This window comes from Erpetoichthys calabaricus, chromosome 10, assembly GCF_900747795.2.
Source record: "Erpetoichthys calabaricus chromosome 10, fErpCal1.3, whole genome shotgun sequence".
NCBI lineage: Eukaryota > Metazoa > Chordata > Cladistia > Polypteriformes > Polypteridae > Erpetoichthys > Erpetoichthys calabaricus.
Window position 1 is genome coordinate 92461449 of NC_041403.2, and position 19295 is coordinate 92480743.

General features: G+C 34.3%; 1 protein-coding gene across 2 annotated transcripts in view; it reads left to right on the forward strand.

Moving 5' to 3' along the window:
• Nucleotides 1-7606: 7606 nt before the first annotated feature.
• The window catches only part of LOC114659240 (myosin-7-like), a 53991-nt gene continuing 42302 nt past the window's right edge, over nucleotides 7607-19295 (forward strand). Inside the window, exons 1-6 of one of the 2 annotated variants that reach the window (XM_051933279.1) lie at nucleotides 7607-7743; nucleotides 8968-9104; nucleotides 10771-10925; nucleotides 12659-12762; nucleotides 16141-16284; nucleotides 19108-19264. In XM_051933279.1, the coding sequence (XP_051789239.1) occupies nucleotides 10829-10925; nucleotides 12659-12762; nucleotides 16141-16284; nucleotides 19108-19264 (502 nt within the window). In that variant the 5' untranslated portion in view covers nucleotides 7607-7743; nucleotides 8968-9104; nucleotides 10771-10828. The remainder of the gene's footprint in view (nucleotides 7744-8967; nucleotides 9105-10770; nucleotides 10926-12658; nucleotides 12763-16140; nucleotides 16285-19107; nucleotides 19265-19295) is intronic. The other variant, XM_051933280.1, reaches the window with a different exon arrangement.

Genomic DNA, 19295 nt, shown 5'->3' on the forward strand with positions numbered 1-19295 from the left:
AATTCCATTCAAAAAGTGAAACTTGTATATTAGATTCATTCATTACACACAGACTGATGTATTTCAAATGTTTATTTCTTTTAATGTTGATGATTATAACTGACAACTAATGAAAGTCCCAAATTCAGTATCTCGGAATATTAGAATATTGTGAAAAGGTTCAATATTGAAGACACCTAGTGCCACACTCTAATCAGCTAATTAACTCAAATAGCCTTTAAATGGTCTCTCAGTCTAGTTCTGTTGGCTACACAATCATGAGGAAGACTGCTGACTTGACAGTTGTCCAAAAGACGACCATTGACTCCTTGCACAAGGAGGGCAAGACACAAAAGGTCATTGCTAAAGAGGCTGGCTGTTCACAGAGCTCTGTGTCCAAGCACATTAATAGAGAGGCAAAGGGAAGGACAAGATGTGGTAGAAAAAAGTGTACAAGCAATAGGGATAACCACACCCTGGAGAGGATTGTGAAACAAAACCCATTCAAAAATGTGGGGGAGATTCACAAAGAGTGGACTGCAGCTGGAGTCAGTGCTTCAAGAACCACCACACACAGACGTATGCAAGACATGGGTTTCAGCTGTCACATTCCTTGTCTCAAGCCACTCTTGAACAAGAGACAGCATCAGAAGCGTCTCGCCTGGGCTAAAGACAAAAAGGACTGGACTGCTGCTGAGTGGTCCAAAGTTATGTTCTCTGATGAAAGTAAATTTTGCATTTCTTTTAGAAATCAAGGTCCCAGAGTCTGGAGGAAGAGAGGAGAGGCACAGAATCCACGTTGCGTGAGGTCCAGTGTAAAGTTTCCACAGCCAGTGATGGTTTGGGGTGCCATGTCATCTGCTGGTGTTGGTCCATTGTGTTTTCTGAGGTCCAAGGTCAACGCAGCCGTCTACCAGGAAGTTTTAGAGCACTTCATGCTTCCTGCTGCTGACGAACTTTATGGAGATGCAGATTTCATTTTCCAACAGGACCTGGCACCTGCACACAGTGCCAAAGCTACCAGTACCTGGTTTAAGGACCATGGTATCACTGTTCTTGATTGGCCAGCAAACTCGCCTGACCTTAACCCCATAGAAAATCTATGGGGTATTGTGAAGAGGAAGATGCAATACACCAGACCCAACAATTCAGAAGAGCTGAAGGCCACTATCAGAGCAACATGGGCTCTCATAACACCTGAGCAGTGCCACAGACTGATCGACTCCATGCCACGCCGCATTGCTGCAGTAATCCAGGCCAAAGGAGCCCCAACTAAATATTGAGTGCTGTACATGCTCATAATTTTCATGTTCATACCTTTCAGTTGGCCAACATTTCTAAAAATCCTTTTTTTGCATTGGTCTTAATTGATATTCTAATTTTCCGAGATACTGAATTTGGGACTTTCATTAGTTGTCAGTTATAATCATCAACATTAAAAGAAATAAACATTTGAAATACATCAGTCTGTGTGTAATGAATGAATCTAATATACAAGTTTCACTTTTTGAATGGAATTACTGAAATAAATCAACTTTGTCATGATATTCTAATTTTATGACCAGCACCTGTAAATTAATCAAGTGTGAGTGTGAGAATAATTGTGCCTTAAGAAGAACTTGTGCCTTGCCCAGGCTTGATCACCTTGTATGATAAGTACTAACCCCACAATCCTGTACAGTATATGAATAAGTAGGTTCCATCCATCCATTTTCTAACCCGCTGAATCCGAACACAGGGTCACGGGGGTCTGCTGGAGCCAATCCCAGCCAACACAGGGCACAAGGCAGGAAACAATCCTGGGCAGGGTGCCAACCCACTGCAGATAAGTAGGTTTAAAATGTTAATTATTACATGGTAATATTTAAGTTAAACTTCACAATAATGAATGAACAAAACACCTTGTCCTAATCACCACTTTATGGTTTTCATTATGACTAGGTGGTAATATCACTTACACTTTTATTCTTAACTTTGTTTCTGTACTAGTTTGTGCAGGTGAGGGTCATGTTTGCAATATGCAAACCAAACATTTTTCTTAACAACAACAGTCTTTATTTCCAAAGAATTTCCATGTACGCTCGGGCAAGAACAAAAATTATTAGCAATGCAGTGCACCCCTAGGACTGCTCTGGGTCCTACTAGGTAAAGTACACAATGTCTCAGAAGAGAGAGATGCCAATCTACCTCAATTTATACCAAAGCAGTGGAACTTCTACTCACACATTTTTCAGAACTGTCAGGGTCCTCTCTTATTCTTGGATAGTGATCACCTAGCCTTACAGCAAAAGTTAATTACTACTGTATTTATTAGCAATCTTGTTCTTCTTGCCCATTCCTATAGCTTATGACTGTTAGTAAGATCGGTAACCTTAACAATCATTTAGAGTTCATCTAGACATACATTAAAAATACCCAGAGACACTATGGTTTGTAGAAATCTACCCTGTATCCCACTGTTTTAAGTTTATGTGTATTATGTACATGGATATTGTATCCTAAGTACAATACTGGGGTGCAAAATACTTAAGTACTTTCTACGTCAATCAATAAATTGAATGTGCTTTTTCTAGAGAAAGAAATGACAAAATGATTTACAATGTCGGACAAAATCAGCTTGTGTACTGCATTTTAAAATGTACAATTGCCTGTAATGTGTTTAAAAATTTGATGCTCAACCCTGCAAATTTCCTTTGCAGCTGTGTTTGCATATATTAAGTCTCTGATGCATAGCTCCTATAAAATGTTGAGCAGACCTAAATTACTTCAAAACATAAAATTTGAATTTTTAATTTTCACTCTTACATATGCAATATGATACACTATTTTAAATAATTGTATGAATATGAACTTGCTGATATATTTAGTTACTTGTTATGAATATTCCATAACTTTCCAAGGGGTAACTTTGCAAAACACAAAAAGGTGTTATCTTTCTGCTGAACTTTAATCAAGTCTTGCATTACTTATGTCTTAATAAAGGAGTGTGTATGTTATAACCTGTTTCATAACATCAGCGACAACACTACAGTCATCTGCTACACAGGGTGTTTCTTCCTCATCCTCAGGAAACTCATAGTGTCTTTAACTACAAAAACTCAAAATGGCTACTGTCAGGGTCACATTTAAACAATGCAAAAAATTTAAAAAAAAAATCTAAATATAGATTTGGACTTTTCCACATAAATTCATATTAGGATGTAATGCCTGCTGTCATTGTGGACACTGAATTGCACAAAATAATTTATTTTTCTAAAATATATTATACTTATTGAGTTCCTGTCTAATTATTTTCTCATTTAAACTGGACACATCAGTCAGTAACAAAAGGTACTTGATTCATTTGGGAGAATGAGTATCTGATAGAAGTATAAATGTAAACATTCTACTTCTACTCTACCATTTTTTCATATACTATTAGTATGAACGACCTTCGATTTTTTGCATCCATCTTGTGCTATAAAAGGCCAGACCTCCAAAACTTATGCTCATATGAGGAATAGTAAAGATAAAAGTCACCTTCGAAGTTGCAGCCAAAGCGCGGGCGACAGATGGCATTTCAGGGGTTCATGCAGGCACTGCACGAAACACGCATGTCAGCCAATAGACACAATCCTTCCTCTGCAACAAAAGGTTGCAACAGTGGGAGGATCCCTCTCTGGTTGGATACAGGCATATTTGAATGCATGGCATCCCTCACATATAAGGAAGTTGAAGAAAATCTGGCACATCGCATCCTCTCAATCTGGCGCAAAGCCTGTCTCTGATTTGTGTTCAAGGTGACACAAGCAGTTAAAAACAGAAATGACACCTATAACAGACAGCTGATAGTGATGGAAGTACAGACGTGAGAGCTGAACAGGCCAATAACATTTTTTTAAGTTTCTCTGACTTTTTAATGGCAACAAGATCAAAATGAAAAAGAAAACCATATTATTTTTGCAGTTTCTTTAACTAATTGGTCCTGAAGTGCAGCCCTGAGGGGACTAAAAAAAAAAAAGGAAGATGCACTCCACTAACATTGCCCAGTCCGGGAATGTTCTTAGTCTCAAAAGTTCTTCTCTGTTTTGTTCTAAAACATTTTTCTGTAACATTTATTATGGCATTGTAATTGTTTCTAATATTTTTAATTCATTTGCATTTTTTCTATTCATTATCAGTATATTGAAAAACATTAAATATTGAAGAACATGGGTTTGATGCATTATTATATATAAATAAATGACACAGGTTTTATAGTAATTTTGCCATTTGAAATAATTTCAATACATAATTTGAAAAAAATTAACTTAACCTGCTTTATTTAAGAATTGTCTTTTCAATGAGAAATCTTGTATTTATCTTAATCACCAAATTAAAAAACTTTCTACGTCTGCACACTATACAGGCACTAAGATTGATTTCTGCATTGTTTTTGATGTTCTTCTGCTTTAGTGTGGATATTGTGAGAAGAAGTTACAATGTATTCATTATAGTCATAATGTATAAAGTAAATGTTTTGATTCATTACTTTTTTTCCCCATTATTAACATCAAAAAGTGATTTACTTTATTATTTTTTTACTGTTGGTACACCTCTGTTTAAGTGTAGAGAAATTTTATTAGTTAACTCTAACAATTCAGTAAGTTTTAAATCAAAAGCAGGAATATACTGCATTATTATTTATTAATTACTATTCTGTATCATTGTATGCTAGGAAGCTTAATTTCATTACTTTCAGGAGTAATTCATTTTAACATGTATTTATAAATTTCATTATACACAAAGAAAACACATTTTACACAATAATTAAACATAGTAATGTTTTATATTTTTGAGTGATGGAAATTGGATTTATCAATTTATTTTAAAAGATACACTACATGTGCATCTCATTGTAAAAGGTAATTTAAAAATCATATCATGAAATGGATTTTAGATTAATAATTGTTATTTTCTGAAGATTTATTTCCAGCTCCACTGATCTTACAAGCTGTGGTCTCTTTCTAGTACAAATCCATATAATGAATGATAGATTGTCATTCTGTGTGAAATTTAAAATAAGCAATTCCCTCCTCACTTTCAGTAATAAGGCATGTTGGCATTTAGCATATGATAATCTAAAACAACTGTACTCTTAATAGTGATTTCAATTCCAGTTCCAGGAATGTCTGCAAGTGTTGATATTTACGGTAGCTGTTTTACACAAAGACGCTTAATCTAATGCTCTAGACCTGGAGAATGCCTATACTGAAAAATACTCATAGGTCATTCAAGATCACAGTTTTAAAAGATTGTGATCACTTATAATCTAGAATGATTTATTAATAAATCAAACACAAATTTAAGGTTACAGAATACTGCTATTGTATGGTTAATTCAACTTACTTCTTTTACAATGGAAAAATCAATCTGAATATTTTGAAAAGTATATTTTAAAAAGCAAACAAGATAATAAGCACTAGTTATAGTATCAATTATAAAAAGTACAACATAAAAAATAATCTGGAGAAAGCTACATTATTTTAAAATACTTTTTACAAAAGCATAAAAAACAGTGTTTCTTTAACTACTTTTTATTTAGGCAAATGTTCAGCAATAAAGACAAAGAGGCATGAAGCAAAAAGCATGTATCACTTCACATTAAAATGTTACTTTACATAAAAAATATTTAAAAAATGATTACAGTTTGTTAAAACTTCAAAAATAAAATTCTAATAAAAACAAGTAATTTACAAAAATTCTAAAACTGATATAAAGTTACAAAAACATAGTGTATGTAACTTTCTTGAAGTATCTCGGCTTAGCTTCAATAAATTAAGGAAAAAAACCAACTCAGTTAAACAAGATCCATAAATAAAACAAAGAATTAAAGAAGAAAGAGTAATTAAAAAATACATGCTATTTATTTATAAAGAAAACATCATTCCATGCAATCATGTCAAACTTAACAAACCGTATTATACATACATACATATATATATAGATATACACATATATATACATATACATATATATATACACACATATATACTGTACACACATACACACACACACATATATATATATATATATATATATATATATATATATATATATATATATATATATATATATATATAAAAGGTACTTAAGTATTGAATACATTTATTTAAAAAAAATGCTCAAATAACCCAATTTTGTGTTAGGAATAAATTCCAAGTTGAGAAATGTAATCTGTTAAAATAAAAATAAAGCATATGACAAAGATTTTGACATAGTATTGTTAATGTTACTGAAAGAAGAGAGTACAATTAAAATTGGGCAAATGTCAAAAGAAAATACAGGAAAGAAAGTTAAAGCAGTATGGGTATGTAGTGATGTGGGGAAAAGAATCATAGATATGGAAGTGTTGGAACAGAGGACAAGAGGTGAAGAGGACAACCAAGGAGAAAGAGGATAGACCGTGTGACGAGGGAACTAAGGGAGCAAGGGATATCAGGCAAAGAAGCATACAACAGATGAGAATGGAGGAGGGTGATCCATATAGTGACCCCAACATGAAATGGTGAAAAACTTTAGAAGAAGACAACTGTCATTGTTATTGTTTGCATTAGATATATAATATAGCAAGTCCTTTAGTCTAACTGAAACCTGTTTACATGAACAGAACAGTAATTGTCCTGAAAGATACAATTCACTGTTCATTAAACTACTTTAAGATAGTTTTGTTATGGAGTGAGCTATGGAGCTGAACATATTTTCACAGTGATACAGACTGAAAGGAAGAGGAATCTCAATATTCTTGTGGATAGCACTACAAAAATTAGTAATTACAAGACAAAAAATGTGCTTCTACAGACATCACAAATGAAAATGTTACTATGGGCATTGGGAATTAATAATGTTATTTATGGATTAAACATGACAGACAACAAATGTGATAACAGAAAAAGTACAATTTAATAAAACATAATACATTTAAAAAGAGTTATCTTAAAAAAACAATTTCTGACAAAATTCTGACATGCATCTAGAAACAATTGAGGGTGCCAATCAGAATCTAGGGGAAATAATGACTTTGAGCATTCAGTATTATATCTTGCAGTTGAACTACTTCACCTTTTAAATCTTCTTACTCCTATCATTATTTGCAGCAGCCTTGGTCTTACTCTTTCCTTATTTCTGGTCACTCACACTAGCACCAATGAAGCACGTGGTAAGCATTTACACACCATATCCAGCAGCTCATCTTTCTCACAAATCTACTTTCCATAAATGCCATCCAATAATCAGCTCAAAGACCTTTGTCTAGTGGCGCCGTGTCATTCTTATTTTATGACTGCTGTTTTTTATAGATTAATCTGTTGTTAGAAAGCCACTTGCCAGTGCCATCCATTAGAATTAGTGTTTACAAATGCCCAGATTTTTATTACTTGATGTTAACAAGCCAGATATCGGAATTGTCTTTTACAAACTGAATATTAACAGTTTATAGTTATTTTGTAACTACAACTTAAAGAAAGCTGTACTCTTTAGTGAACACTTGTATCAGGGTAGTTTTACTTCTGTGTGGTTGCAGCTAGGGCTAGCAGGAGGGTGATACCTCTTTAACAATGGACTTCTCGCCAGCAGTGGCCTGTCTCTGAAAGGAATGTTGGCAATTAGCAGCAGAGTTTTATTCTTGTCTATTTTGGGACACTGAAATCCACACACAAGGTCATTTATCTTCTCTTTTGTTATAGACAAGGTCAGTAATCTTTAAAAAAAGGGGACTCCAAAGGACTAGGCAACAGAATGGCTTAGGTAAGTAAATACATATTCTAATAAATATGCAAAAAGGTAGTATCAGAACAATTTTCATTTTTTTACAGCCTATTTTAATGTCCAAACAATTATAAAGTCAACACCCTTCTATTTAGCAAAGTGAAGAAAATTATTTGATGGCTTCTAGATTGCAGGTTTTTTCCTTACCTTGTATTACTTTTCAATATTACATTTGGCGAACCATAAATTTAGACTGACATTTAAAAGCAATACAAAGTGTTCATATATTACATGCTGCTATTCGTTTCTTTTGCTAATAACAAATACAACATCCATGCTTTTCATTTTTTAACGCAGTAGCAAGGTGTGCATATAAAAGACACCTTCTTGCATTTGATCTATTTTTATAGATATATTTAGTCTATTTAGGGAACCGTCTGAAGTCATGATATTGTTAACGGTATGATCGATTTTAATGTTAATTGCACCTATTTTAGGAGTAAATATTTCGTTATTCACTATAACAAACAACATTTATATCAATTGTTTCCACTGGCTGTTGTAACATCACACTTTCAAAAATGTTACTTCCTTTTTTTGCGTGTAAATTGGTTCCTTTTTCATTTTTTGTTTTATCTGATTTTTTACTGCAAAAAATAAATGGATATCAATAAGATTTATTGTTTATTCTTTATGGAGCCAAGTCATTTCTTAGTTTAGAACAGTCAAAAATGTATAGATGAAGTGACTTGTGGTGGTTATCAGGTTTTGACTTGGTAATGTATACAAGTCACTCCCTAATAATATTACCCGGTCTCAAGTTATATTGATAAAGTAAATGTTGATTTACACATAATATCCTCAACTTCATAGCACACCACCAAAGCATGTAGATTACAATTTAAACAGTTGTATCCTTCTTTTTGCTCAAAGAATAATTTCTTTGTAACAGTATAGTGAAACTTCTGACTTTCTTGTGCTAAAAAAGCAAGTGCCTCAATGCCCATTCCAGTTATGGGCCTTGGAAAAATGCATATAGATAATATGAAAATACTTAGGCATCAATTGCCTTGTAATATAAGGTTTTATTGAGAAATACATTCATCTATATTTCACTAGCATTTTTCTTAAAATTGAGTTTATCAGGTATGACTCCAATCACTATTAAAATTGGTGATACAAAAATAACTTAAGTTTGCTAGAGAGTGGGGAGGGTGCAAGGGTGGGAGGTAAAAATGCTGCTTGCCTTTTGTGTAATTCTAGGCACAGACACAGCACCAATGAGCAAAGGAGGACATGACACACTGGCATTTCTGACATATCTCCCCTCACCCTGACCTTGAGAGACACAATAAAAGCAAACGAGTTGCCCTAATGAACCAGTCTACACTTTGTTCAAGGTTGGTATTACCCTGTCTGCATGTGTGTACCTCCTACTAACAAAGCTTCATTTTTTTCTTTATTTGGGACGCTGGCTGATTCATTTAACATGTGTATACATTTTTTATATCAACATTTCTATTTTAAATGTAAATTTGCTGTCAACTGTATTTTTGTGCAGAACCTTGCACAAAAACAGTTGGATTTTTTTTTATTTCAAAATTTAAAGTGAAAAAAATAAAATGAACACATTTGCATTCATTATTATTATTTTGCTTTGTTGTTATAGCAATGCCTTAGTTTTTAATGAGTTAAAATTTAATATTACTTTATTTTTCAATGCGTGTTATATTGTTATTTTTCACAAAAGAAACTCCAGTTTTTGTTTTTTTTAAATTGAATTTCAAATTTTAGTCTAATTCGTTTGTAAAGATGAAGAAATAAAACCAAATGAAAAGAGAAATACATTTTGAAATTCTGCAAACGTTTTTAAATCCGAACTTTCTTCCATAAGGTTGAACAAGAAAGTGTACTACTTGAATGCTATGAAATATGCTTAAGGATCAAGCCAACTATTTAGTTGTTACCAAATAAACTTGTGAACAGATGTACACTGCTGAAGGCTTTGACTGTAAAGGAAAAATGGTCAAAAATGATCCTGAAGGTTAAGCAAACGTAAGGGTTGAACAATGGTATTTTTGTTTCATCTTGCACACTTACCATTGGTAAAGACGTGTATTGAATTTTATTGAAGTATTAGATGTGCACTTCAAGATGGAAAAGAAATATGTTGAACTGTATGGATTCTAAACTGAAAAATATATTATGAAACACAATGGTGTGTTAACTGGTACTTGAAAAACCAAAACAGTTTCCTTCTGGCGTATTAGACGAGGATGCTGATTGCTCTGGCAGACGTTCATTGTCAGTGAGTTAAATACAAAATTACATAATTCAGGTTTTTTTTTTGTCTACCTTTAACCTCTTTGAAGATTCGGTGCTTACTTACTCTGCAAACAAATAACTTGAAAAATATGCGATAGATAACGGTAAATGATCAGTAGCTGCACATGGTTATTACGTATGCAGAAAACTCCGAAAAACAAAATTTTATGACGCCTTTTGAATCCATAAAAAGGACTACGAAATGGACAAAACCTCACCAATTCAATCTAACAGTTTTAAGACTAACATCGTCACTACATCACTACCGTTCCTCTACCTTTTCTTTCATTCACGCACAATCGTATTTGCATACCTTTTTTCGCATCACTTAATTCTCCGACGGGTATGCGGTTGAACAAAGTTTAGCGCTTCGTGAATGTTTCCTCTTCTTAACTGACCTGTTCAGGATTTTAACATTAAAACGTCTGCTAAATCACAGAAGTGTTATCTGTGTGTCTACAGTGTCTTTCTTATAGCCTATAGTCCGGTTGACGACGCTCCGCTCCAGTGCCAACGTGGTAGAGATGACAGGTGGGCACTAAATAGCCGAGCGGACGCTCCGCACGTGGCGCCTCTTCGTACAGAATCCGCGGCTTTTAATGTTAGCAGCGTACCACTCGCTCGGCCTGCGCCGTTCGACGCTCACACTAAACAAACACTCCCGCAAAACTGTTCCTCCTAAATGTGCAATTTTTTCAATTACTGGTCATGTTGTTGTCACTTTCTTTTGTATTATCACAGAGCCTAGCGGTCTGCCATCTTGAGCCCAGTCTGCGCAAGCCCTCCCAGATCACTCGCCATGTCGATGCTGGATATGTCCGAGTTTGGGGAGGCTGCCTCATACCTGAGGAAGAGCGACAAGGAGCTGCTCGTTCTTCAGACTCTTCCATTCGACGGTACGTTACACTGGCGTAACCCTGCCTTAGGATGTTGACTGTTCCTTACTCATTTAGAAAGAGAATTGTGCATGGTCCATGTGAGGTTGGATCGAATAAATAACTTTGGTTAATCAGCACGTAAAACCTAAATGGGTTACAAATGGGTCAAGGTGTCAGCAGGCCTAAGGGTGCTAACATACGCCTGCTTCACGGACAGTGGCATTAACAGCTTTCAAAATTAACAACCTTTCTTTCTTTCTTTCTTTCTTTCTTACGCATGGTCGCTGGATATCTACAATATAACAGGTATAACAGTACAGGCATGTATAAGATATTGATAATTCTTACTATAATAGAGACATAATCTGAGAGATTGCACAAGTAATCATTTCATTGTACCATGTGCAGGCGACACTGATTTAACGTTGAACTTTATTATAATATTCTGCTTATGCCGCCTCAACAATATTTTATAAATTATAAACAAATTTTCTTTCTTTCTTTGAGAATGCTTTATATATGATATATATTATATGATATGCTACTGGATTATATTTCGTTTTTATACCTGTCAGTAGTACTGTTAGGGGAGCCTACATGAAATTATAGCTCAGTTCCATGCATGGAATTTCCCACACATACTGTTTTTAATGCTAACCGCATCAAGCTTGGCCTTGTAAACAGCTGTTGCTTATGCTCACAGACTTTAACCATTCTTATTATTTTATCTATGCTTTCCTTGGAAGCCTTAATGATCTTTATGAGTTTAGTCAAATGCCTGCAAATGTAGTTCTAAAACTTTTAATTGTAATTTTACTCTATCTTGCCCATGGCCTCCCTGGTTATGCCCATTTGGTATATATATATATATATATAGGGCGGCACGGTGGCGCAGTGGGTAGCGCTGCTGCCTCGCAGTTGAGAGATCTGGGGACCTGGGTTCGCTTCCCGGGTCCTCCCTGCGTGGAGTTTGCATGTTCTCCCCGTGTCTGCGTGGGTTTCCTCCGGGCGCTCCGGTTTCCTCCCACAGTCCAAAGACATGCAGGTTAGGTGGATTGGCGATTCTAAATTGGCCCTAGTGTATGCTTGGTGTGTGGGTGTGTTTGTATGTGTCCTGCGGTGGGTTGGCACCCTGCCCAGGATTGGTTCCTGCCTTGTGCCCTGTGTTGGCTGGGATTGGCTCCAGCAGATCCCCGTGACCCTGTGTTCGGATTCAGCGGGTTGGAAAATGGATGGATGGATGGATATATATATATATATATATATATATATATATATATATATATATATATATACTGCTTTGGTATAGTTTGCATTCATAATTCAGCTGACGGGGCATTAATTGTTATCAAAAATAAAATCAAATTTTCAAGTCTCCTATATTACATAAAATATTACAAGCTACAGTCTTAAAGGTGAAGACAGCAAAGTGGAATGGCTATGGCAATTGTATTAATACAGTTTATCTTGTTTGCTAAATATGTAGCTTTCAAACAATCCAATCCATATATTCTATTTATTCAAATTTAGTATTGTCCAAAGCATACAGCATTCTGGAGACAGTACTGGATGTTAAGAGAAATAGGTACCATGCATTTATTAGTCATTATCTATTAAGATTAAATTGTTTGTATCATCATATATGTAGCAGACTCTGGAAATTTGAAAGAGTGTCAGTCATAAAATGAAGCATTGCTTTATTTCATCATGTTCCTCGTTTACTTTTTATATATATATATATATATATACAGGGAAGAAGAGGGCCTGGGTTCCAGATGAAAAGGAGGCCTATGTAGAAATAGAAATCAAAGAAAATGTTGGTGGCAAAGTCACCGTGGAAACTGCTGATGGAAGAGTAAGTCCTGCTAAAATTGTTAATAGGAAAAAATTGGGTGAATAAAAATTATATGATACTTGGTATTTAACTAATACAAAAAGTGTACTAACTGGCAATAATCTGAGGACAGTATGCATGTTAAAAACATTTTAAAGGTTACACAAATTACAACTATCCTTATTCTCAAATAACACTTGGAAAATAATAAAGTCATTTTCCACCATGAAAAAACATCTCTTGCCAAATGTAATGTTCCAAGGCTCTTTGATTCTGAATGGATATGCATTTTCATACAAATACTATATACTGATTTATAAAAATGTTGAACTGTAATGAATTAGTTCACAATGGGACAGTGAATCAATTAATGAAAAGATTGAAAGTAAATCATAATTTCCATAATTATTCATAAAATGTCAGTAGATGTTAATATCAGGTTTTATCTTATATTTTCCATTTTTCATGAATGTTGGGCCATATCCCAGCAACAGCGAGTGCAGGTAGAGTTACAGCCTGAGAAACCCCATTCCATTTCTGAGTGGTTAGTATTCTTTTGTCATGGTGGTAGTGCAAGTTTCAAGTTATTTTAAGTTTTTAATAAGTCATTGGTGTTTGATAAGAGGTTTATTACCACTCTTCTTTATATATTAGACTTTAGCAAAACATACTTTATCTGAAAAATATAGATAAGAACCTGCACCTGTCTTATTTACCCAGATGATTAAGAAGGGTGACAAATTAACTGTTCATATGTACAATCTTGTGAAAAAGCTGGCGCCATGACAAAAATGTACAGGACAAAAGAATGTCAATAAATGAGAGTCAACAAAAAGCACTGTGACAAATGCAAGGAGGAAAAATGTGTAAAATTAGTAAAGCATCATTTTGTGCTGCGGTGGGTTGGCACCCTGCCTGGGATCGGTTCCTGCCTTGTGCCCTATGTTGGCTGGGATTGGCTCCAGCAGACCGCCGTGACCCTGTGTTAGGATTCAGCAGGTTGGATAATGGATGGATGGATGGATTATTTTGTGCCTTGCAATGACATGATTGCTGCTTTTGGATACTGTAGCGGCTAGCAGGCAGAAGCACATATTGGTAGGCTGGGGCCAGGTCCTTGCAATGTTTACTGCCAGAAACAGCATTTCATGATTTACAGAAAACCATATGGAAGCATCATGGCTGTTCAACAGCTTTCTAAGTTGCTGTGTCATGAGTGCTTTAAAAAGGAAAGCCATGATTACCTGGCGGTTTGGTGTTTCTGAGTATTTTTGAGGGTCTCTGTCATTCAGAGGCCCTTGGAATCGGTGCCCCTGGATGCTGCTTTTAGACTTTTTTCAAGTTGTGTTCATGGTGCAATACATTTCACAGTATAGTGTCCCTTTACTAGCTGTGCGCATTTTTCTTCCAAGCATTTGTCACAGCATTCTTTTGTAAGTGCTCTTTTGTCCTACACACTTTTATCATGTTATTGAAAAAGTATATACATCTTCTTTCACTTCAATGATTTTATGTATCAGTGGAAAACTAACAAACCTCTTGTCCTCACCAAATTCTGCATTTAGATCTTCAAGTGACAAACAAGATATTTTTTTATTTTGTTATATTTTATTCAATAAGAAATAAGCAAAATTCATAAGCCATATGTGAAAATGAAGATACATAACATGATTCAGTAGCTTGTAGAACCACCTTTTGTGGAACTAATCATTTTCTTTTTAAGCTTATCAGTGTCTCACATCATATTAGAGAAACTTTCGTCTACTCTCTTTAAAGCATTACTTCAATTGATTGATGTTTGAAGGGCATTAATCTATGTGCAGCTTACTTAAGGTCTCACCACAGAACCTCAATTGGAATGAAGTCTGGAATTTGACTTGGCAGTTCTAAAACAGATTTGTTTTTTACCTATTCAATTAAGAACATAAGACAATACAAATGTTCGTAATTGAGAGGAGACCATTCAGTTTGTTTGTTTAACTACAAACTATGTAGTCTCACTATAATATCTACCTATTTTTAAAAGTTGTAAATGTTATAACTATTCTCAGATTTATGAGAAAAGACCTCTGTGAGTTTACTGCAGATGTGGTTTGTCTTTGGCACAGTAGCACTTCCTGACTGTCACCAAATCATGCAGCACCCGCCTCTAATTGTCTTCTTTAATGATTCAGAATCAGTAAGACCGTTCTTGTATATTCAGTCATGACCTGTGCACATTGGCTTTATTTTTGTTGAATAAATAATGTCAAAGTAAAATATGTTATGTCTTTTTTAACATCTGAGTTTTATTGAACTGAAATTAGGATGTTCTATGGATTAGATGATTGTCTCCTTATGTGGAAGGGTATAAAGCTGAAATAAGGGTGCACTTACATTTTCACATGACTGCAGATGCAAATTGATGCTTTTATTTGCACTATGGCATGTGTTGCATTACAAAGTGATTTGTGATAATATGGCTCGTGAAAAGTGCAAAATGGAAATAATAACAAGCAATAACAACTGGACTTGTAACCACTGGGGTCTGTAAAGTTATGCAGTGGTTTCTACAGTTGTCTTGGTTAAATTTCCAAAGCAGACTCTGTGGAGTTTGTATATTCTCACCATGTTTGCATGCCCTTTTCTCTCACATTGGAAATACATATATGCTAAATTTTAGGGAGTGTAGAGTTGTAATGGATTGGTGATCCATGAAGTGTAGGTCCTTCTAGGTTAGACTCTAAACCTTAAATAGAGAACTTATAATCACAATTATATAGGTTTACTGAGGATAACCTTTCTCTGTTAATTGTTCTAGTTTTAAGTATCTTTAAAATTAAGACTTTTTCTTGTGTTGTTATTCATTTTCACCTCCAGCTAAAATTTTAGTCTAGTTAAACCACAGTGGCCTTTGAAAACAGAAATTGTGCATTTCAGTAGGTTGTTGATTGAACATGCATTACTAATGTGAATAAAAATAACAAATGGTTGGTTTTATCTTTTTTCTTGCTTGTTCCTCCATGAAATGTATGCATTTAACATATATGCAAAGATTCATTAATATAAAATTAAACTATAAATGTACTCCATGGAGTCATGGTGGTACAGTGTCTAGTGCTTCAAATATTTATAGTTTAATTGTTCAATCTAAATTGGCCCTGTGTGGGTGTGTGTGAGTGGGTCCTTAAGTGGACTTGTGCCCTGTCCTTGACTGTTTCAGGCCTTGCACCTATTGTTTGCTGGGATAGTCATCCACCATAAGTTAAGCAGGTTTGAGAATATTATGTTATTTAATGTACTCTAAATGTTATATTCAGGAAACATCTTCTTGGTTGGCTTAGTAAATATACATAATGATTTTTGATGTAGGTCTTATATTTGTATATTTTTCTAATGAGGAATCTTTTTTTCTGTAAGACTTTCACTGTGAAGGAAGATGATGTTCAGCTTATGAATCCTCCCAAGTTTGATATGATAGAAGACATGGCCATGCTCACTCATCTCAATGAGGCCTCAGTGCTTCAAAATCTTAAACGGCGATACAGCAACTGGATGATCTATGTAAGTTTTTCTTTAAACATCCATAAGCAACCTCTAAAAAAGGACTGAGGACTTTAAAAACCTAAGAATGATTAAATAAGGTCTACTTGTTCCGACCTGAGCCATAATTAGTACTGTTTCTTGAATAAATAAAAGTTAGAAAATTCTTAAATATATACTGCAATCATAATTCTTACACATTGGTGGATAAACAAAAAGATTATATAACATTCATGATTGGTGTAATTATCCAAAACCTCAAAGTAGTAACCTAAAAAAGTAGGTTCCATCATCATTTTTTAAAAACCTGTACACTAACATGTCCTGTTATTTTGTCTTATATTTTGAGTGTTGTATTTTTTTTTTTTTTCATTAAGTAATGTGTTGACTTTTTTTACCATGATGGACTGGCTATTACTAATACATAAAATATGAAGAAACTGTTTTTGTGAAAATTTTATCAGCCTTGCTTTAGTGATTATCAAGAGTACCTACCTACTGATATTTTATAATACATCTCACAGTTTTATCACACATGTTATTGTTTGTAAACTGCAGCAGATAAAAAAAACCCAAATACTTAGTTTCTGAACTGATAAGAGACTTGAAAGTTCCAAAAAATTATAGTCCAGACAAGTAAGGGTTTAATAATCAGACATTTTTTTAGAGGATGAACCAGAAGCCTTAGTCTGAGTACTTGGTTGATAATTTGAAACACTTTCTTCCTTTAGATAGGAGCCTATCTTTTACCATATAAGTAAAATACAGAGTTCTGCTGTAACTCTGGCTCTTAAATAAGCAGAGTCAAATACATCATCAATTGATATTTGTGCAGCAAAATGCTGTAATGACTAAGCATCTTTGGATGCAAAATATGAGGTGAAACAAACATAATCTATATTCCTTTTCATTTTACCAATAAATATTTGATCACAAAAAAGATGGTGATACCAAAAGAATGAAAACAATAAATAACATAAATTTTGAAATAAATAAAATGTCAAAAAAATCCTAAAAAGCATTGTAATCTATGTAACTCATCAAGTATTATGACAGTATTTGTAACATTTAGTTAAATATTGCACATGTGTAATTTACACTGTTAACACATTTGTGTCTGTGAATCTCTCAAAACAAGTTGCAGAATATGATTATTGCTTTTGTGATAGAAATGAAAAATTATGCTGCAAAATACTGGAGAGCCATCTTAGCTCCCCTGAATGAGGCACACAAACCCCCAAACATTTCCACTCTATTCTCTTGTCACTATCAAACTGATGTTAACAGTGGCCATATCACAGACTGGCATACAATTTTTTTTCTCTCTCAAGATTTTCATGTGAAAAGCACACAAACCTACAACTATATCCAAGTGTCATTGGTTAACAGAAAAAGCACACATTCAACAATGATATTAATTAACATTGATCTTTTTTATGTCTTTAGTGTAACAATAGTGTCAAAAAGAAAACATGGAGCCTTGACTCCTAATTTTGATTGTATAAAAAGTGCTAAACTGAGCGATCTGTTTGTAGCTATTAATGTTATATATAATTGGATCTCCAGATGATACTTTAGGAGTTGCTGACTTGCAACCTGAGTCTGCATAGCAAAACATGTCTACTGAACACATTAGTACTGCATAGGAAGAAGATGATGATATTGTGACTCCAGTCTGCACTTATCTGTTGGGATATATTACAAGCCAACAATGGAGAAAGAATGGAAGGCATTTAACTCATTTGCTTTATGGACAGAAATAACCTTCTGCTGTAGATTAATGCAGAAATAAACAGACATGCAGAGAAAATCCTGCAGAAAAAAAATCTATAAGGACTGCAATAGTATATGACCAAAAACATGGCAGAGATTTCTCCCAACATTGGAACTAGAAATCAATACTACAATTTATATCAAGTTAGTTTTCTTTCAGACCCTTCGTACACCATCACCGTCTTTTTTTTAAAGATCCCACTCCTATCCTTATAATGGTTTGGTTTACCAAGTTATAACTTGCGACATGACAGAAAGTGTTTCATTTTGCATGTGCATATATTTAAACAATTTAAATTTGTAAACATTTTAGTACGGTCAAGTGATTATGATTTACTTTATTGATATAATGTAGTGTTATCAATGAAGATGAGTGTTCTTTCAAATAAATTTTTTTTTCCATACATTAAGACAAACATTAGACTGAACACACAGTATAATAGACCAATTTCATTTTGGTTAACATAATAATTTCTGTTAGATTAGCATAAACAGAGATAATGGGGGATGAAGTGCTAGCTCAGTGACTTTAACAGCCATTGTTCAATGTTATAATCCATGTGATCGTTTTTTATTATTATTGGCTGATTGCACCAATTAGCAATTGTTCGTGTTTTTAGAATGTGGAAGTAAACCAAAGTACCTGGGAAAAATCCAGGTGAACTCAGATACTGTACCCTCGTGCTACATTTAGTCTTTTATTAGTATGGATCAATTAAAACAAACAAAATTGTTACAATACTATACAGTATTACATTTTAAAGTAAGATGTGTGTCAAATGGTAAACCAAAGAAAGATAGGTAGACCTAAATCTCAGTAATGCTACTGCTCTGTAGCAATCATGCCACAATCCTAGATTCCCTGCTTGCTCCATAGTCCTTTTTGCCCAGTGCTGCTTCAGTGCAGATAAGCATCCATTTGTGCTTTACTATTCTTTTATGAAATTTACAAGTTTTGTAAGCAAGCTTTGTTTTTTGGACTGCTCTGAAAGTTGCAATCCTGTGGAATCTTTACTTTGGACTACTCAGCTTGGGTTTTAAACACTGAAATGTTTGTTTTTGTCTTTACAGACCTATTCAGGGCTGTTTTGTGTAACTGTAAACCCCTATAAGTGGCTTCCAGTCTATACAGCTCCTGTTGTTGCTGCTTACAAAGGGAAGCGGCGATCAGAGGCCCCACCTCACATCTATTCCATTGCCGATAATGCATATAATGACATGTTGCGCAGTGAGTGCCATGGCTGTTTTGTTTTTTTTTC